The 21,766-nt window shown below is 37.2% G+C and overlaps 2 protein-coding genes across 3 annotated transcripts; one reads left to right on the plus strand and one right to left on the minus strand.

Annotated features, from left to right (window-relative positions):
• Positions 1–436: 436 nt before the first annotated feature.
• On the minus strand, positions 437–5,956 carry LOC132179047 (RNA polymerase II transcription elongation factor). Its single transcript, XM_059591668.2, has 4 exons — positions 5,630–5,956; positions 5,132–5,508; positions 3,706–3,748; positions 437–1,194 (listed from the first exon to the last, which is right to left on the minus strand). The coding sequence occupies exons 1-4, from the start codon at positions 5,745–5,747 to the stop codon at positions 770–772; spliced, it is 963 nt and encodes a 320-aa protein (XP_059447651.1). The 5' UTR covers positions 5,748–5,956; the 3' UTR covers positions 437–769.
• A 1,781-nt stretch (positions 5,957–7,737) lies between these two features.
• On the plus strand, positions 7,738–21,766 carry ABCG7 (ABC-2 type transporter family protein). Of its 2 annotated transcripts, XM_059589155.2 has the most exons (12): positions 7,739–8,169; positions 8,445–8,635; positions 8,717–8,867; positions 9,227–9,359; positions 10,029–10,230; positions 11,101–11,365; positions 15,143–15,274; positions 15,538–15,758; positions 16,758–16,970; positions 17,107–17,191; positions 20,952–21,252; positions 21,324–21,766. In XM_059589155.2, the coding sequence occupies exons 1-12, from the start codon at positions 7,885–7,887 to the stop codon at positions 21,332–21,334; spliced, it is 2,190 nt and encodes a 729-aa protein (XP_059445138.1). In that variant the 5' UTR covers positions 7,739–7,884; the 3' UTR covers positions 21,335–21,766. The 2 variants fall into 2 exon arrangements, with proteins under 2 accessions (XP_088371420.1, XP_059445138.1); XM_088515294.1 differs by having other exon boundaries at positions 7,738–8,169; positions 20,952–21,766.

Below are 21,766 nucleotides of genomic sequence, written 5' to 3' on the forward strand. Positions count from 1 at the left end.
TGATTGGTTCGAATTCCATTAAGTCAACTAACGGTGAAATGACAGAATGACTAATTTGGTCTATTATCAAAACCACAGAGATCTCCTGTGATAAAAATGAAACCCTAAGGAGAAAAAATAAAGTTATGAAACCCCATGGAGTATTTAGTATTTAACCCTTTATTTTTTTTAATTTTTTTTTAAACTGAAATATTATTTTTAGTCATAAACTGGATATTCTCCAGTCCATTATGGAATGAAAAGTATCCTATTCCTACGAAAATGGGGGGAGAGAGCATGGTATATGTTCTTTGAAAATCATTAAATAGAAGAACATCTAGAAAGAATACGAAAATGGGGGAGAGAGAATGGAGTGCACGGAATAAATTCTTAGGATGTCTGAACTCAATCTATTACCTGTTTGAAAAAAATACAATAAAACAAAGGGGAAAAAAACAGCTAACTAATGTCACCATTTAGGTGGAAGATAATGTAAATATTGTATCTCAAAGTATTATCAAATTTGGAAAGTTTCATGCTCTTCATAAGAAATTCACTCATTACATTTGCAAAAAGAGGTGTTGACACAAGTGGGATAACTTAATAAGATCTCCCATAAATGATCAAACATGTAACCCTATAACAAAAAGAAGCACAAGATCTCTCCCCCAAAACCAGGATGGCTTGTTTTAAATTTGCAAGCCATACTTCTGTTGGCACATATCCACTCTGTATTTTCTGTCTGTCTCCAACTGCTTTTTTTCTGCAGGTTTAGGGCAGTTTGCCAATCTCAGATAGAGTTGACTGAGTCTTCATCGCTGCCATCACTGTCACTACTGCTGCTACTGCTACTGCTGCTACCGCTTCCGCTCGAGCTGCTAGAACTAGAAGTCTGCTCATCCCTCTCCTCAGCATTCACCTGGGCTCTAAGTGCTTCTGCAGCATTGGGTCCCCTTTCCACTTCATCGCCACTATCATCTACATCAGCAATCTCTTCATCAGTGTCATTTTGATGTGGTACATTTATATCAACTCCAGCATTGTCTTTTTCTTCAGTGGCAATTTCGTCTTCAGGTGTTCGACTACCAAAAAGGTCATCAATATCTATATCTTGATGTTCTTCATTTTCATCGTTCTTGGGGCCTGGTGAGGCCACAGAGAAGTTTGGCGGATCATATGGATAATCAAAAGCCCCTTTTCCGGAAGGTTTCACACCTGCCATAACATGAATATTATTTACATTTAGTTTGTGAGAGTACTCAGAAAAAGGGGAAAGAATTAACAGCAAGCACCTACATTTCTCATTGAACACCAGAAAGTTTGACCGTAAGGTATTGCATAAATTGATCAACAAAAGCATCCTCAACATACACTATTCTCCTTGTTTGATTTCACAAGATTTCACACAGGAGAAAGAAAAAAAATTCAATAGATTTCAGAGAGTGGGAAGGAGAGGGGTTAAACTAGTATGGAGGACATAAATTACAAGCCGATAAGGCTGAGAATTGCTTGTAGGTTAAACTAGCATGGAGGATAGAAATATGAACCAATAAGCCTGAGAATTCCTTACAGATCCTTATAGTACCTAATATGTAGCTGTTTAACAGTGTCCTCATTACACAAAAAGCCTAACGATTTATGCACCTAATTACCAACTTACTACTGAGACTAGCGAAAATCAAGCACCAGAAGAATGAACTTTTTTCATCTGAAAAATTTTAGTCAAGGGAGAGAAAATTGTATCTCAACCCAAAACAAGAAAAAAAAAATCAGAGTACCTAAGAACAAAGAAACAGAGAGCAGGATTTAATCAACGAATTTGAAAGAGGTCTGATAGAACGATTCGAAGATCTCTCAAATTGAAGGCACTGAATCAGTAAAGAAAAGTTATAATAGGTACGTACCCGCAAAGCTTTTATCCTTTACTTTTTGGCCTTAAAGAAGCTAATTTTTAATTTGGTAACACAAAAACACAAAGATTTAAGTACATTATTTCATCTGCATTTTGGTAAATGCAAGTGACAACAAGGTGGTCCTGTAAAACTTTAAGCCTGTAGAGAGCACTACATCTAGCATTCTGTGACAAGACAGACCACTAAAATATTACAACAAAATGCTACTCCAAATAAGAGATGGTACAACATATAAGCCTAAGGTTTAAGTGGCAGGCCAGTGAATAAACTTACTTCACATAAAAAAGGGGGGGGGGAATCAAATTTAGTCAGTAGGCTTTCATGAAACAAACACTTAATAAAATAAAATAAAATTTTTTTTTTAAAAAAAAAAAGGCTAAAAAAATACTAGATGAGGGTTGGCAGCTCCTCTCCCATGAAGAGCAACGTCCCCTCACCAAGGGGCGTCCCTTTTCTGAGTGGACACCCCCTTTCTATGAGGGGCAGCCTTCCCTCGCAACCCTTTTTGTGTGAGGAGCTGCCACTCATAGAGAGGTGTGAGGGACGGCCATCCTTCAATGACGGGGCAGCAAACCCTTTATGAGGAAAGGTTTCCCTTCATAGGAGAGGGGCAGCATCTCCTCATTTGGTGAAAGGTGACCCCCCTCACCACTTAGGGTGGCCGGCCACCTCCCTCTCTCTCTTTTTTTCTTTACATTTTTGTTTTTGATTTTTTAAATTTTATATTCAAGGTATATTTGTATTAAAGTTGAAAATGTGCCATGTGACATGTACATATGGTACATGACATATCAAACAAAAGTCACGCAGCATTAATTAATTGCTCTGGCATGGCATATTATTAATCAATTGGACAATAGGTTGACAGAGGAATCTATTTAAAACAGAGGAAAACCTAGAGACCTAATTTTCAAAATTGGAAACACAATGACTAAATTGAGATTAGGTCATTGCGTGTACGTGATTTCGTGAAAATTAGACCAAATAGGTCATTGCATGTGATTTTGGATCTAGTTAAGTCAAAATTGGAAAATTGACTTGTTACCAACGAGAAAAAAAAGTAATTTAAAAAAAAAACAAAAAAGAAAAAGTTGGTTGTGTAACCCTCAACAAGGGGTAGCCGCCTAACTGGAGAATGGGGGTGGTTGCGCGGCCACCCCTAACAAAGCTCAACCACCCCCTTATGCTGCCACTCCTTAATAGGACAAAGGGGGTGGTCGCCCAAATGAGGAGAAAGGGTGGCGCATGGCCACCTCTAAATTTTTTGCTTTTTTAGTTTTTTTTTTTTTAGAAAACACTCCTCAGATTTTTGTTTTTACATATAAACACTTTTAACTTTACCAGACTAATTTTCTTCTATGAACCCCGCATATAACATTTTTCAAATGTGGCCCTCACCAGAAACACTTCTCAATTTACACATTTTTAAAAACTCTTTTCAAAACAAAAAATTAAACATTTTTTAAAGACTTTACCAAACACACCTTATATTTTTCAAAATTTAAAACACCCTATAGCAATTCAAACGTGCTATGTTTAAAACCCTCCTTTTTTTTAGATCTCTTTTGGATTGGGTTGTAGCCTATGTTCCTAACTTTTCATTGAATCTTGTAGATCTAGTTAATTTTTTGGATTGTAGGTACCTATTGGGTAATTGTTTCTCGTTTGTACTTTTTGTGTATAAGGGTTTTGCCCTTTTCCTTCATATACTCCATCTCAAAAAAAAAGAGGAAAATATATATATTTTTTTTTGATAAGTAAAGAGGAAAATATATACTCAAAGCATATATATATATAAGCATATAACAGAGACCTGGATTCTCAGGCTTGCCAATATCAATTCGTTCCATCTCAACCTGCACAAATCAAGAGCAGATAAAGCTAAAAACGTCAGCCAGGGAGGGAAAGTGTATGAAAAATTATGATTGCTTTTAATTTCTTTTCAGAACTAATGATGAGACAAACTAGATGAACAAAAACTTCATCGCTTCGCTAAGGTTTGATTAACACTGAAGAATACTTGCACTATCAATGAAAAAAAAAAAAACTAATGGATGCTTACAAATCTTTTAGAAAGCTTAGGAGCAACTAAGGACCTTAGTTGATTCATGAAAGTTCCAATCCATATATTTCAAATAATATCTACAAATATCCAAAGATGTATGAATAAATACGATGACAATGCATTTTTGTCTCGAGCTTTTGCAGTTACCACTAATTAATATTTCAGGAACTGAAGTTTTTTTTTTTTTTTTTTTTTTTTTTCCTTCTTTAAATTCTGAAATATGAGTTAGTAGGTAGGAGTTCTTGGTCTAAATGACTTAGATCCCATAGTTGAGCTTGTGTTCACTTTCGTTGATTTGTTTAACTACTCTAAGTGATTAGTCTTAGATTTACTGGCTCTACTTTCTCCAGTAGTACTATTTTATTACAGTAAAGTAAATCATTTTCAACCGACAAGAAAGAGAGGAGAACAATTATTTTCTTGTTTTCCCCTTTGATGTTCTAGGTACCATATTTCTCTTCTCCCTTAATGAGAAAGTTGGATAAGAACTTCATTGCCACTGAAAAGGCATTTTTGATAACATATGTGCTATTAAGCCCCAGTGTACAAGTGCAGGGTTTAATATGCCATATGTTTCATTCAGAGAGTTGTAATAGATAACACGTACTGTTTCCCTCAGATTATACAAAATGCATGTGTTCTGGATATACAATTCTACCCAACAAGGCCTTAATCCTAAATCATTCAAACTCTCAATAAACATAATTGCTCCATAGAGAAATTTCACAACCACCAATTCAACACGATTCATCAATTACAACATGCAGCAGATCAATCCACAAAATTTCTTGACTTCTTTTTCATTTTCATACTAACAACTCACAAAATTAAAGTTCTTGAATAGGTGTGCCCATCAACTAAGCGCAACAAAGATGCGGTGCAGGATATATACCAGTAGGTACAAATTGCAAAATAAAAAACACGACTATCTGCTTCCTACATGAGCTTCCAAATCACATGTAACATTTTGTAATACACAACCGAAAACGACAATAAACTCCAAATGAACATAATAAATTCGGAAGGAATTCAAAAACATAGCATGTTTTTTTTGCAATTATAGATTTGGATTCACTCACATTGTGGACGTCAATTCAAACGCAGATTACCAGATGATGATTTATGTAATGCAAAATGCGTATGCTCCAATCATCTTTCAAGTACACACACTCACCGGCACCGGCGGCATGGCTGGAAACGTGCTTCTACCTAAATTTGCCGGCTTTGCACCCTTCCCAACCGGGGACAACCGCAGCTCGGGGGCAGGCACCGATTGCGCGGCGGAGACCACAGAGGTGGCAGCAGTGGACTCACCGGGCTTGCGAAGGTGCCGGAGCTGCTTAACCGCCCGATGAAGCCGCTCCAGCCGGAAAGTCTCTCCATCGAAGAACAGAACTGCGTCGCTTTCCTTGTACTCCTCGCTGCTTCCCTCAAATGTCACTTTTGGTTTGCCCAATTGATTGTTGTGGAACTCCACAGAAACCCTATTTTCCTTGGTCTTGTGTAGCGATCCCGCTTTCGTCTTGTCGATCGAAGCCGGTTTAAATTCATCTGCAAAAAGAAAAAGAAAAAAAAAACAAAACAAAAAAGATTAAAAGAAAAATAAATCACTTTTTTTTTCTTATTTACTTTCTCGGTAACCGAACAGAAAGTTAGAGATTGAAAATCTTACATCGGAGGGTGCAGAATTTGTTGGAGGAATCGCTTTTGAAGGAGGGGCCTAAGGTTAGGTTGTACCAGCGATCGGCCTGAGGAGCGGTCTTGGGCTCGTCTTTGGAGTTGTTCGCCATTGTCGAGAAAGCTCGGGAGCCCGAGAGAGGCAAGGGAATAGAGAAGAAGAGAGAAGAAGAAAGCCCGGATGGGACCCACTCCTGCGATTACATGGCAAGATCCGCGTAGGGTTTAAGTAGAAAGGAGGAGCAGAGGGCGGAACGAAGACGAAGGGGATTCCAAAACATAGAGACGTGGAGGATTATTGTGTGTGTGAAAGACCATGTGTTTACCATACTTGGACCCTGTCTTTTGCGCCACGTTGTTTTTTATTTTGTAAATTTGTTGAGTGTGGGGACCACGAAACCAGAAACTCACCCGCACGTGGTTTGTTCCACCTCTGTTTTTGCTTTCTTCAACAATGCTATTTTAAAAAAAAAGGAGCATCGCCCACAATAAATATCTTGGCGGCAGGGCTCCTCAGCGGCTAAATCGGCCCATCTTCTACACAACTCTAAGCCCACGGACCACGGTCAATGAAACTTACCAGCTGAGCGGAAGACTTAGGCCTTGTTTGTTAGCTTTTTTAAAAAATTAAAAAATAATAATAAGAAAAGTAAAAAAGGGATATTGAAAAATGAAAAATTTTGTTTTATGGTGATATTTATTTATTTAAATAGTAGTAAAAATTAAATTATGTAATATAAAAAGTGAATGATGTTATTTGCCAAACATTATTACATTGGTGTACAATAACGGTCCTCCAATAATAATAAAATATTGCATTTGGGTTATAGAAAATTGACAAGATGGGCAATAAAAGAGTCTTACTGTGCTTTAACATTAAGGGATTCATGTCGTAATTTTTTTTTTTTTTTTTAAAGGAAAAATCATTCCAGTTTCATTAAAAAATGATCACGAGCAAAAACGTTCTTACATCACAAAGTAAAAAGCTCTGAAAAAATCATAGCTAAAGCTAGAGGATACAAGTCAAAGATGCTTACATAAAAATCAAATATTTAAGATCTATTTATGGCATCAATATCCGCTAAATATTATTCGATATGAACGTTTAAATTCATCAACAAATTTCATTTTCTATAGACGTCTTTCAATTGTTTTTGGTTATGTGTCTATCTCATCCATCTATAATTTTAATCATTCACTTCAGCTTCTATCCAAATGAACCAGAACCAAAGCAAAAATGAGAAAATCACAATAAAGTTTTCTAATATTGCTTTTTTTTTTTTATATATATATATAAAATTGAATAAAGAAAAAGGCTACATGGGGAGGGTTCTAATATCCCTTTAATATATAGCGAATTGGATATTTTTTAGTTTATTTAAAACGAAGAAATTCCTAATTCACTGGATAAACATCGTGATTTTTGTTGGCTTGGAGTGCAATTGCAATCATATCTTCTTTAAGTTGGTATGGGTGGGTAAGATTCGTAAGAATGGTTCTACGTTTTGTCCTTCTTGCTATGATGCTATCACAAAGAATTTTTTGACCCGGTGGAACTAGAAAGATAGTTTTGAAGAGGTTCAAATTTTAAAATTAACTAAAAAAAAAATTGAAGGTAAAAATTAACTGGAGAAAAATTTCCTCTAAGCTGGTCGAAAGGAAATATCTTCTGACTCATGTAAAATAATGTCAAGTATCTGTAAATATTTAAAAGGCATATTAAATTTAATATAAATTAATAAACAGCTATTAATAAAATTAAAAATTTAATATATACTTTAAATATTTATAAACAGCAGACACTATTTTACGTACCTTCAAAAATATTTCGTTCCGTTTCATTTGGAGAATATTTCCTCGGAATCGGAGGAAATTTCTGTACAAATTAATTTGTGGGCAAAATCCAATATTGACCCTGTGGTCTGTTCTCTTTAGATATTTTTATTTCATGTATACGTGGCATACTAATAAAATGGGCTTGTTGTTCAGGCTAAGCCCATCTTATCCTCAAAGCGAGGGACACGCGTCTCTCGTGCGTAGCTAATCCGTTTTACCTCACTTCACAGCCGTTGGGAGTTGGAATTTTGGAGGCTGGAAAGCGATTACGCCATTAAACGACACCGTCGGCATACAATTTCCTGAAAATTTTAGATTAGTTACTGTTGAGCAACGAAGCTAAGAGCGAGCGAGCTAGCTCAAGGCCTCAGCTCCAGCCGATTTTAGCTCAGGAAGAAGAAGAAGGAGGAGGTAATGGTGGCTTTTGGCGGGAAGAGGGTGGGCCAGGCGGTGGCTGGGCTTGGCGGGAACGGTGTGGGCCAGGTTCTGATGGCCGTGGCCGCGGCCCTCCTGGTCCGCCTCTTCTCCGGCCCCGGCCCAGCTCTCTTTCCGGAAGTCGAGCCCGATGACCACGACGACACGGAAGATTTCTCCGGAGATGAAGACGCCGGTGAATCCCCGTTCGCCGGGAAAGTTTTCCCGGTGACAATTCGTTGGCGCAACATCACCTGCTCCCTCTCCGACAAATCCTCCAAATCAGTAACCTCCTTTTTCTTTTTATTATAGTTCTCTTTTAATTTTGTTGGAACACTATTTGGTTGCTGAGAAAATGTGACTGAAAAAAGCACATTGAAGCTTAGCTTAGCCTAGTGTTGCTCCGTTTAGCCTAAATATAACTCAATGTTATGGTTTCCAATTTATGCTTCGTTATTGGTCATAGCGGATTTATAATTGCACCAGCTAAAGTTTGAGCTACAGCATAATCAATTACTTGAACAATTAACCAATCATGTGACGGAGATTTCGATGCTTAGGTGCGATTTCTGCTTAATAACGTGAGTGGAGAGGCGAAACCGGGAAGACTGCTAGCGATAATGGGGCCGTCAGGGTCAGGAAAAACGACTTTGCTCAACGTTCTGGGGGGTCAGCTGACGGCGTCGCCTCGGGTGCATTTGTCAGGCCTTCTGGAGATCAATGGAAAGTCTAGTTCAAACAAAGCTTATAAGTAATGCATATTTGGGCAATTGTGGTTTTTGGACTTGTAAAGTTGCTTGGAAATGCTTTTCATTGATATTTGTGATTGCAGGTTTGCTTATGTAAGGCAGGAGGATCTTTTTTTCTCGCAGCTAACCGTGCGGGAAACGCTGTCCCTTGCTGCCGAGCTTCAGCTTCCTGAGATACCTTCCGTGGAAGAGAGAGATGAATATGTGAACAATCTTCTATTCAAACTAGGCTTGGTAAGATTCTCCGGCTTAACTGATGAATTATTTTTAAGTAATATTTGGTCTGAGAAGTGAACTGATTGGACGGTTTATGACTTTATGTGCATACCTCAAGTCTACTAGGAAGCTTTGCATTGCAGAAGTAAATCGGGTGTTGGGGTGGATGTGCTAATTGAATGATAAATAGTTATGTTTTGGATTAGAAAATCATGCTATAAAGGGTTTAGTGCATTTTTTTCTAAGCAGTTTCTGCTTTCCATTGAAAGTAATTGGAAGTGAAAGCATCTACTTCTATTAAATATGAATCTGAAATTTGTGAGACTACATAATTATAATTACTTTTTAATGACTGCTTTATTCCCTTTCTTCAAAAGGTTAGTTGTGCTGATTCCCGCGTTGGTGATGCAAAAATCCGTGGAATCAGTGGGGGTGAAAAGAAACGCTTATCTCTGGCTTGTGAACTGATTGCAAGCCCATCAGTCATATTTGCTGATGAGCCAACAACTGGTAAGAATAATGTTTAATTCTTTTTTGATAAGTAATTCAATCTTATTAGAAAGCGCAAAGGAGTGCAACCTAAGTACAAATGGAGCATACATGAGAGACACTCAACTAGGAAGAAGAAGAAGAACTGTTTAATTCTGCTCATGCAATATGCCTCAATGGCTCTTTGTTTTTGTTCTAAGATATTACCTTGCATATGATTCATGTTAGATGACATAGTAATTTTATAATTTACAAAATATCAAACTAATCATATTTGTATTTGTCTTTGAACAATGGTTCGTTTAGTAATTCACAAAATTTTCCGACTCCAAGACATGAAGATAAATAAAAATATCTCTGCATAACAAACATGGTTTTTTCTTCTCTATCTAGAAGAATAATAGACGTGTCACTCATGAATAGTATAATGCAAATTAGAGAGTTATGCAATCTGAGTTTTATTCATTATGCTGACCAATATTAACAGCCTTATTCATGATCTCTTAGATAAATGTTAATGGTCTTTGGTTTACACACATTACATCAAAAAGGTCCAAATTATCACGATGTTCAAGCAATTTTACTTTTATGTCTGTCATAAATTAAAAGCTAGCTTATTAGTTCCTGTTAAAATTAAGAAGAAAAAAAATCTGCTGTTCTTATTCTCAAAATAACTTGTGGTCTCTTCAGGACTGGATGCCTTCCAGGCCGAGAAAGTAATGGAAACGCTCCGACAACTCGCACAGGATGGACATACTGTAATCTGTTCCATACATCAGCCTAGGGGGTCTGTGTATGTTAAATTCGACGACATTGTGTTGCTAACAGAGGGTGCACTTGTCTATGCTGGTCCTGCACGCGAAGAACCACTGGCGTACTTCTCCAAATTTGGGTTGTTAGCTGAACCTTGTTTACTTTATACATTGTTCCAATGCTACCTCTACCTGCTTACCACTTATTTTTTTGTTGTTTTTTACTTTTTCATGTGGTCCATTTGGATTTTGAGTTGAGATTCACTTAGTTATTCCTTGTCCACATGAAGTTTTAACCCCAATTTTGCAATGATGTTGCATAAGGATTGTCCATAAATAAAAATGATAGACATGTAAGCTATCTCCTAGTCCATAAGTTCATATCATTGTTAGATGTCATGGACCCATCTCTGGCATGACACGCATAAACTCTCCACTTTTTACCTTGGAAAAATTACTAACCTGTGGCACATTTCATGTCTACTTTAGCTTTAGGTTATAGTGTATCTGTGTCTTTAAATGTCCCTTCCTTTCCACTGTTCAGTTTATCATTTTGGTACTCTACTATTAAAGTTAAAATTAGTCATTGAATGGTAGTTTCAAATGTCTTTTGGAGTGACTTAACTGTGCATGACTGATGACTAATCTTCTGTTTTCTGGTTATGCACTGTTAGTCCATTCATTTTTTGGTTGGTTTAATATAGAGGTCATCACATAGCCTTTCGAGATTTTGGTTTCACATTCTAAAGACTTTTGTCTTTTGATCAATATTAATTGACCATAAGGTTCAATTATATTTTCAAAAACTATATGCACTATACATGTTTTCCTTTGCAACTCCAGTTTTTACAGTCAAAAAAGAAAAAGAGGGGAAAAGAAAAAAGGGAAAGAAGAGATTGTGTTTCAAATGGTGCATCCCAATGGCATTTGGTCAACTTAAAGTTTGTGTATCTGTAAATTAATGACTGTTTACTTCTGAAAGTATGACCATTTGATAGTTGATTCAACAGGTACCATTGCCCAGATCACGTTAATCCAGCTGAATTCCTTGCTGATCTCATATCCATTGACTACAGTTCTGCTGAAATTGTCTCTTCTTCTCAAAAAAGGATAGATGGTCTTGTTGAGTCATTCTCACAACAATCATCAACAATTCTTTATGCAACTCCAATTACCAAAAGGGAGATCTCCAAAAACAGCAAGAAAACTATAATCAAGAAGAAGGGTGGTTGGTGGAGGCAATTCTGGTTGCTTCTTAAACGTGCATGGATGCAGGTTAGTCTTGTCACTAATATCTATGTCACACACAAGAACACCAGAATTTATGTGGTTCTCTTAAAGTGGGATATATCCACTCGTGGAGGTAATCACAAAGGAATTCACTAGCCAAAGATGGAGTAGAAAAATAGTGAATAGAAAAGAACAATCAAAACCAAAGCCCTAATATGCTAAAATATCACTATCACACAAAAAGTTTTTTCCCCACAAGAGAACAAATCTACAAACTTCTTTTTTGCTAAGACAAACAATGACTCTATTTCTCTCATTGTGCGCCTCCTTTTTATCTTTTCACATTGTGTGGCTAGGCGCCAAATAAAAAAGAGGTTCCCTCTATGCGGCGCCTCAAAATCAAGGTGGAAAGAATAAATGGCTCTCATGCTTTTCTTTCGCGCAGTGCTTAAAACAAGGGTTACTGCAAGTCAGTTAAAGAAGCTCCGAAAACAAAACCTTAAAAGTAATAGGAATGGGACCCATGTACTTGATGGCTTTTAAGTCACTCAACGTCAACAAATTTCCACATTGACTTGGAACCTATCAAGTTTAACAATACAAATTTCCTCAAGATGTTTTCGCCAAAGCCCCAAGGTCAATCACAATCTACAAGTACCACTCTAGTTCAAGCATTTCTTGAACTTGAGCATAGGACATGGTTTATTCATAACACCACGCTTCTCTAGCAATTCTGTTGGCCACAAAGCTGTCTAAGCTAACTTTGTCTTCTTGTAGACCTATTTGCACCATATAACCTTTTTACCTTCGGGCAATTCTACAAACTCCCAAGTTTTACTTTTCTGGAGTGATTGTACCTCGTTCGGCATAGCATTCTCAACACATGATGGATCACTACTACCAGCTACTAGAGCAAAAGAAACAACATCCTCAAATCCATACCTCTCAGTTTTTTTCGATCACATTTGTCTCTGTATTTTGCTAAAGACTAAGGCTCTTCTTGGTGCTATCTGTCTCTAAAAAACTATTCATCATCACTTTTATCCATAGGTCAACTCTGATGATCAAAATTCACTTCCACGACTTGTTTTCCTTTCTCGGTGTCAGTTGATGCCTCATCTTCGCCTTTTCTTAGTAGATAGGCCTCATTAAACACCACATCTCTGCTAACAATTTTCTTTTTTCAAACCGGATCTCATAGCCTATAGCTTTTAACACCAGTCTCCAATCTAAGAAATATACACTTTCTTGATTTTGGATCTAGTTTCAACCATTCTCCACTTTGCACGTGAACATATGCAAGACAATCAAATATTTTCAGAAGTAAATAATCAACCAGTTTATTTGTCCATACTTCATGTAGAACCTTAAAATCAATCATTGCAAAAGGAGACCAGCTTGTGATAAAGCATGCATAATTAACTGCATCAGCTAAAATTTGTTTTGGCAATTATGCATTTAACCTCATGTATTTCGCATTTTTCAGCAATGTTTAATTCACCCTTTCAACAACTTTGTTCTATTATGAAGACCCTTTAATTGTGAATTGATGAGTAATGCCTCCTATTTTGCAGAATTCCAAAATTCAGTATCCTTATACTCCAATCAATTATTGGATCTAAAATACTTCACTTTTCTTTCAGTTTGATTTTTCGTCTATGCTTTCCATTGCTTGAAGATGGTGAAAACCTCTGACTTATGCTTTATAAAATAAACCCAGGCCTTTCTTTAAAATCATCAATGAAGCTGACAAAATAGTATGCACAATTTGAAGATATTGCCACTAAATCATATCATCAAAATTTGATTATGTCAAAATGGATGTTGCAACTCCATTTGTAGCTATGGTCCTGAAACTATAAGAGAATCTATTTGAACATATATGATATGAGCAAGCGGAATCCAAAATCCAAGAATCAATAAGAAAATTGTACTTGAAGAAAGCTAAACTAAACGGTCATCGAACTCATCATTGGCAACACCAACTAAATCTACAAAGTCTTTCTAATTCTTTTTATCCTCCAAATTCCATTTCAATACCCTGTAAAAAGTTTTATGTAGTGGCCGTTTTGTGACAATAATAACACTCTACATCTTTTGCATTTGACCGAGATTCTTCATCTTTTGCCGACCATGACTTATAGACTGAGACTGCCTACTTTTGCCATTATTCCCCTTATATTCATTTCTTCCGTGCTTTGGCTCAGACCTCGCCACAAGCCCATCAATCTTATCGTTGACACATTTCTTCTCGTTTCATGTGACAAAAGAGCTCTAGTCACCTCTTCCAATTTGTAAGTTTCTTTTCCCATACAATAATATTGTAATTAGGTGATCATACGAAGGGGAAACAATGCTAACAAAAGTATCACTTTATCTTCTTCAATTCACTCTGAAGTTCAACACCTGTGTATTCAACATGTTAAACTTGTTGAGGCGCTCAAGCAATTTGTATTTGCCTCCATTTGTAAACCATATAACTGCATCTTCACATACAACTTATTCATCAAATTTTTTGCCATAATACAAATTCTCTAATTTATGCCAAATTGTCTCGACCTTCTTTATTCATCAATCATATTATGAATAGCTTCATCTAACAAATTAAGATAGATCAAGCGCATAGCCTTGGCATCCATCCCTTCTCACTCATCATCGTCCATCTTCTTTCAATTCTTTGCATTTCTCAATAACGCCTTGTAAACTCAATGTTGAATCAAAAGATCTTTCATCCTTCTCTGCCAAAGAGAGAAGTTTTTCTTGCCATCAAACTTCTCCACTTCATACTTAGTGTGCGCCATATTTACTGTAATTGTCAATCTGAATACCAAATCTTTGCTTTGATATCACTTGTTGTGCAAAAGATCAATTACGATAAATAAGACAAAACAATCACACCAAAATTTGCGGGGTTCTCTCGATGTGAGGTACATTTACAAGAGGAGGCAGTCATGAAGAAATTCACTAACCAAAGATAGAGTACAAAAATAGTGAAGAGAAAAAACACTCAAAACCCAAAGCACCAACCAATATATTCAAATATCACTATTACACAAAAGAGATTATTCCACGAAGGAGAAAACAAAACTACAAACTTCTTGTTTGCCGGGACGAACAACTGGCATGTTTCTCTCTTTTTCTCTCACTTTCTCCCTTACTATGCAGCTAGGCGTCAAACAAAAAAGAGGCTCTCTTTGTGTCCCTCTATGTGGCGCCACAAAACCTCTATGTGGCGCCTCAAAACCAAGGTGAAAAGAAGAAGGGCTCTCACTTTTTTCATTCATATGGCACTTAAAACAAGGGAAGCCGAAACTCTTCTTTTAAAGTCATGAAAGTCCGTTAATGCTAGCTGGTCAAAGAAGTTCCAAAAACCAAAACCAAAACCAGAAAAGTAATAGGAATGGGACCCACATACGGGGTGCCTTTTAAGGCACTCAACGTCAACAATGTGTTGTGTATGGTTATCTATGTATTGCTCTAACAAAAGTGGCATACAATAAGGATCTTGGATAACGTTTTACTTCTGCCCATGAGTAGTGAATTGAGGAGACATGTTCATGCAGCTATTTAAAAAGATTCAGGAGAGCATGAATTACAATAATGGCATTGTATAGACCTCTACCTTTTACCAATCTGTGAAAAGTCCCTGACAAGTTGAATTCATTGTTTCTATCCTCAATTAATAAGATTTTGGCATTGGAGCAACAATTAAAGAGATGCATATGGATATTATAGTTGGTTCATATAAGGAATTAGGTTGCTATGTGAATGAAACTTGATCTCCCTGTTCTAATTGATTGATGCTTTTCCATGGCTGACTAGGCTTCTCGTGATGGACCAACAAATAAAGTTCGGGCAAGGATGTCGATTGCATCGGCTATAATATTTGGGTCAGTTTTCTGGAGAATGGGAAGATCTCAGACATCGATACAAGACAGAATGGGATTGCTTCAGGTGTGGAATGTTCTTGATTCCCTTGGAATCCCTGGCTCGCTTTTATAAGTGATTTTGCTGCAAGCTTACATTGTGGAAACTATTCAATGATTTAGTGATTCATGCCATAGGTGGTCACCTTGTTTTTTAGTAGCTGCACTGATGAGTGGATTTGGCATAGCCTTGGATTTTTTTTTTTTTTCAATTGTAGTGCTCCTTATTGCTTCATATTTTGTAGGAATCTTACCTACTTCTGGTCTGTTTATGTGACATGCTATACTCAGGTTACTGCAATAAACACTGCAATGGCTGCTCTTACAAAGACTGTGGGTGTGTTTCCAAAGGAACGTGCAATTGTAGGCAGAGAGCGTGCAAAGGGGTCTTATAAGTTAGGACCCTATCTGCTTTCTAAATTGTTGGCCGAGATTCCTGTTGGGGCAGCATTTCCATTAATGTTTGGTGCTGTTTTGTATCCCATGGCTCATCTTCATCCAACACTGTCCAGGTGAGTATGATAATAAGTCTGCCAACTGAAATAAGATGCAGCTCTGCAATCTCCCTATTATTTATGAACTTAGAGGGTGCATATCAATTGGAGAATTATAAGTCTACCTTTTTACTTATCAAAAAGGTATTCATTTACTTCTCAAAAAAAAAAAGTCTACATTTTTACTTTTCTGATACATGGTGCAATTCTACAATGTCCATATTACTTTATAGAATAATATGTGTAAACGTTGTTTTTTTTTTTTAATGAAATAAATTGTGAAATGGTTCTGTCAAATTATCAGAATAACTGGAGACACAAACATTTCCTGCTTTTATGGAAGCTATAACAGCTCCATAAGAACAACCAATGATTTCTCTGAGAGAATGTTGAAAGTAGTATAAAGAAGAGTCCCTCCAACATTATAATAGGCTAGATTGATTAGATTGTGGAAAATAGTATAAGAATAGTTCCTCCAACATTATAATGGAATAGATTGAAAATTAGATTGTGTTAATAAGCTAGTGGCTCTTCCTTGCAAAATCCTTACGCAACTACTAGGTGGAAAAGATTGAAAAACCTCTGGAAAGACTAAAGTTGCTTACAAATCCACCCCCAGCCCCACCACCAAAAAAAACCAAGAAAGGTGCATATTAATGGCCCTTCCAGGTGGATCATCATTATTCATTTGCTCTTCAGAAACCTGCATATCTGCCTGAAATCCAATGTTGCAATGCATTCATGAAATCAACAGTGTCAGTGGAAACTTATTAGAATTATAGTTTATAAATCCTTGAAATTATCCATTGAAGTGTTTGCTGAATTGCTGGAAGTATCTGTGTTTCTTATTAAGACTGCTTTACATAGATCATTCTATGGTTGTGCTTACTTTTATTATTATTTTTTCATCACTTTGAGCTATGAACTCTGTGAGAAAGGATATTTAATAATTTGAGTTGGTCGGAGAATAATTCATCACAACTACTAAGTTACTGGCTTGGAACTCTGACAATATAGGTTTGGAAAATTCTGTGGAATCGTGACTGTGGAATCCTTTACCGCATCTGCCATGGGGCTTACCGTTGGGGCAATGGTTCCCACCACTGAAGCAGCAATGGCTGTGGGGCCTTCTCTTATGACAGTTTTTCTTGTATTTGGAGGCTATTACGTCAATGCTGACAACACACCAATCATCTTCCGTTGGATCCCTCGTGTTTCTCTTATAAGATGGTAAAGATATCATTATTTGCCAATAAGGAAAAAGGAAAATGCTGTTTACCAAGTTTCTACATTTATACTAAGTGATTAGGTTGATTTTGTTAATATTTTCTTACTGAGGACTATTACACTCATTGTGAACTTTCAGGGCCTTTCAAGGGCTTTGCATCAATGAATTTAGTGGTCTTCAATTCGATCATCAGAATTCTTTCGATATTCAAACTGGGGAACAGGTAAGGGAGCAAATGAATTGTTTTCAGTTGTAACTCGTAATGAAATGGGATGTCCTGTCCATAAGAGAACAGAACACCATCTAACAATGCATGCCATATATTAAAAAGAGTGGTGCTCTTTAGTGTACAACTAAATTTATTATTGAATAACCATAGCACATACGCGAGATCAGATAATTTTTTTTTTTTTAAGAAAAAAAAAAAAGAAAGTGTCACCTGGGAATGGACACAGATGTCATGGATAGCTGTAGATCAAGATCTTGGTGCTGAATCTTAGGACATTCAAGCATGGGTGTTGAAATAATAGGTTTAATTATGTTTTTTTTTTTTTTTTTCTATTTAAACTTAACCTGAAGTTGTATAAGACAATGATGCTTATTTAGTCACTCTTTTTGATACAAGTATTTTATAGATATGTTTTCCCTTCCTGATTGTTATTGTTAGGGAGGTCCTAAATAGAATGATTTCTGCTTTAGCGAACGGGGGTCTTTTATTAAGCTTTTTGGTAAGGTCGAGGAATGTTGGTGTCTTCAACATTTCCTACCTTTTGTTCCTGGACGATTCTTTCATTTTTAGTAGAGCAAATTCAAATCATCTTCGTAACTTGTGCTGTTCTCATGCTTCGAAGCGGTTTCAGATTTGAGGATTAATCTGGCTAAATCAAAGTTGGTTCCCATTGGCAATGTCAATAATGTTGAAGGTCTGGCTTGCAAGGTTTCTTCTTTACCTATGAAATATTTAGGCCTTCCGTTGGGAGCTTTGTTCAAGGCCAAGTCTATTTGTGATGGCATAATTGAAAAGATAGAGTGTCGTCGGAAGAGGACTAATTTGTCAAAATCTGGGAGGGTTACCTTGATTAAAAGTACGTTATCCAATTTGCCTACTTAACTTCATGTCTTTTTTTTTCCCTCCCGTTGATGTTGCCAATCACATAGAAAAGTTGCAGCAGGGCTTTTTGTGGAGTGGCATTGGCCATGAGTTCATTATTTACTTTTGTTCAACCAAGCTCGTTTGGGGAGGGTGGTAGTGGATCCTAAATATGGCAACTCATAGGGAGGGTGGTGTTCTAATGAGGTTCATAGGTCGTATGTGGTGGGGCTATGGAAGAATATTAGTATGGGGAGGGGAGTTTTTTAGTCACACTAGAAATGCAGTTGTTCATGATTCCAAAATTAGATTCTAGCATGCCGTGCGGTACGAGGATTTAGTTGTCAAGGCAGCTTATTCAGAATTGTTCAGTTTGGCCTGTAGTAATGATGCTTCTATGGTAGATCATTTGGAGTTCTCTAGCGACTCTCATCAATGGAATGTAAACTTTCTCAGACCAGCTCACGATTGGGAGGTAGATGTATTTACCTCGTTCTTCGATTTCCTGTATTCCTTTAGATTGAGATGGGGTGCTAAAGACAAGTGTTTTGGAGACCTTCCAAGAAAGGATTGTTCGATGTTAGATCCTACTACGGTATCCTTGCTCCCCATGATAGTTCACCTTTCCCTTGATGGAATATTTGGTGGAGTAAAGCTCCTTTGAGAGTAGTGTTCTTTGCGTGGTCGGCTGCCTTAGAGAAGATTCTATGGATAATCTGAGAAAGCAGCATATCATGGTGGTTGATTGGTATTGTATGGATAAGAAGAGCAGGAGTCAATGGACCACTTTTTACTCTATTGTGAGATGGCTAGTTGTTCTCTTTGGAACATCTTTAGCCTTATAGGGTTGGCTTGGGCTATGCCTAGTCAAGTAGTAGAACTTTTTTCCTACTTGAAAAGGCAATTTGGCAGGCTTCCAAATATTGAAATGTGGAAGATAATTCCATCTTCCCTCATGTGTTGTCTTTGGCGGGAGAGAAATGATCGGAGTATTGAAGCCCACTAACAGGCGATAGAAGAATTTTAGGATTTTTTTCTTCATGACTCTTTATCGGATTTAGCTTTGGTGCTGTAAAAAAAATATAAAAAAATATAAAAATAAAAATTACAGGAGATCTCATGTATTTTTTTCAATGGCTTAGTTTTAAGTCTAAGCTTTCCATGAGAAAAAGAGAGTGAAATTAAATATGGACCATTGAAAAAACTACAGGAGATCTCCTATAGTTTTTTTCAAATGCCTAAGCTGAATTCCTAGTTAGGTGTACATCTTGTATACTTTCTGTCTATTTGGATTGGGCTTTTTGTGATTTTTAATAAACTGCGCCTTTTGGTCTCTCTACACAGGTTTTCGACATGCAGGTAGAATTATTCCAGTAAAATCTATATTGGCTTGAATTTTGTTGAAGTCTTTTTTGTTTCATTTTATAATTAGTATTTTCTCGTTTAAATTCTATGCTTTTATGGGGGGCCATATAGTCAGCACCATTTTTTTCTTTTCTTTGTGAAAGAAACATTCACTTCTCCATTAATCAATCAAAAAGGTATTACAGATTGCTCTCTCCGGATAATCTCCGAGATATAATCAAGGATTTCTCCCAACCACTGCCTTGCAATTCCCATTTGTGCCGCCAATTTTGCGAGATGATGAGCTGCATAATTGGCTTGTCATCCCACAAAATTAATCTCCCAGTTAGCCAACCTGTTGAACATAGTTTTAGCATCTGCCACTAAATGACCAAATCTGCTCCAGTTTTCTTCCTGTGAAGGCACTACCTCCACCGAGTTTTTTGCGTCGCCTTCAATGCTTATGGTCTGCACGCCCAACTCCAGACAAAAACACAATGCATTGCCAACAGCCATAGCCTCTGCAACTGTAGGATCGACAACTCCTTGGCGAAAACAACTCTGGGCAGTCGTTACACGCCCTTCATGGTCACGGACAACCACTCCATGCCCATTCTTCCACTTTAAAGATTCAAAGCTGCATCCCAATTGGCCTTCAACCTACCCACTGGAGTTGCTTTCCATTTTTCCTCATCCCGACTTCCCTGTTGTTGCTGCTCATTAGTCTCACTGCGTAAGGCCTGACCATACTCCAAGACTGCTGTATTCACCCTTGTATCAACGTATTTGGGTGACTAAACTGCCCCCCGTGGAGCACCTCATTCCTTCTAAGCCACAGTTGGCAGTCATATGCCAACGAAAACTTTAATTTCTTCCTCATTCCCAGTTTGCAGCACCTTCTCCACCACGTTAATAAAACCTGGCCCCTTCAAGGAACTCTTTTGGAATTTTTTACAGCTAGCTCCCCATACATCCATTGCGGATGGGCAAGTCCACAATATATGGATGGGTGTCTCTGCCTCTAATCCACAGACCGGGCATAATGGATCCTGCACAACTTTACGTCGCAACAGATTATTCCGAGTGGGTAGAATGTCGTGACAAGCTCGCCAAATGAAATTCTTCTCCACATTTGGAATTTGCAGTTTCCAAATTAGTTTCCACACCTCACTCTTATGCATGCCCGTAGAACATTCTGGCTTTTGTCTATCCTCCATTTCTTTGGCCAAGTGATAGGCACTCTTGACTGAAAAGAGCCCATTTGACGTACCCCTTCAAATCATCATATCCGCTTGATTAGTACTACTGAGCGGAATTGATTTAATGGCCACCACTTCATCCTCATATAGTCGGCACTTAATTTTGATTCAAAGACCAATTTGGAAATATCCATTTAATCACTCGATTGCATTTAATAAATGACATAGCTATGCTGGCAGAAGATAATGAATTGGCTAATAAAGACACGTCTTAATATACTAGGGTTTTTTCTTGATAAATTTGTCATACAAAGCATGTATCAGAATCTTTTTCTTTGCATTTTTTGCAGGCACTTGAGCGGCTCTCCTTTGGAGGTAGTCACATTAGGGAGACAATAATTGCTCAGAGTAGGATACTGTTGTTTTGGTATTATACCACTTACCTTCTCCTTGTGAAAAACAAGCCCAAATACCAGCGGCTTGAACCACCACCTCCTAAGCAAATCCAACCAGAGCAGCAGCTTGAGCCTTTTAATTCTGACCTATTTGAAAAAGACAGCCCACTTGAACCTCCTCTGCTCAACCAAGTTGAGTCAAACCTGCAGCTTGAATCACCTCCAATTGACCAAGTCCGACCATTTATCCTAGAAGGTTTGTAACTACTTGGGCATTAATAATGTTGTTATCAGATTTACCACTATTCACTGATATATCTCATACAGGTGCTAAATAAGGAAGATGTCTTTGCAATAAAGGAGAGCATCATGCATTTTTCTGAGCTAATGAGTTGTTTTATAGGACTTTTGTCAACATTCATGTCATGATTATGTATATGCATAACTCATTAGCTTAGAAATTTCTTACTGCTTGTAGCGATACGGTTGAGAGAATTTTCATTTTTGGACATTGTAACTGGATCTGTTGGTTGGAGCCTCTTTTGCTGAGAGCTATTGATGCAGGATGAAAAATACAAGTTTTATTTAGAGTATTAGTTTTATTCGTAATTCAATAATGGGCTTGGCCCAAAGTCGGTAGGATTAGGGTTAAGCTTTTTGTTAGTCTATTTAAATGTTCTTTTGTAACAGTTTTTAATTCAAGAAAGAAGGATAATTTTTGAGTGAGATACTTTTGTAAGAGATGAGATTTCTCTGTTTGAGGTGCGACT

This window comes from Corylus avellana, chromosome 4 (assembly GCF_965113065.1).
Source record: "Corylus avellana chromosome 4, dhCorAvel1.hap1.2, whole genome shotgun sequence".
Taxonomy (NCBI): domain Eukaryota; kingdom Viridiplantae; phylum Streptophyta; class Magnoliopsida; order Fagales; family Betulaceae; genus Corylus; species Corylus avellana.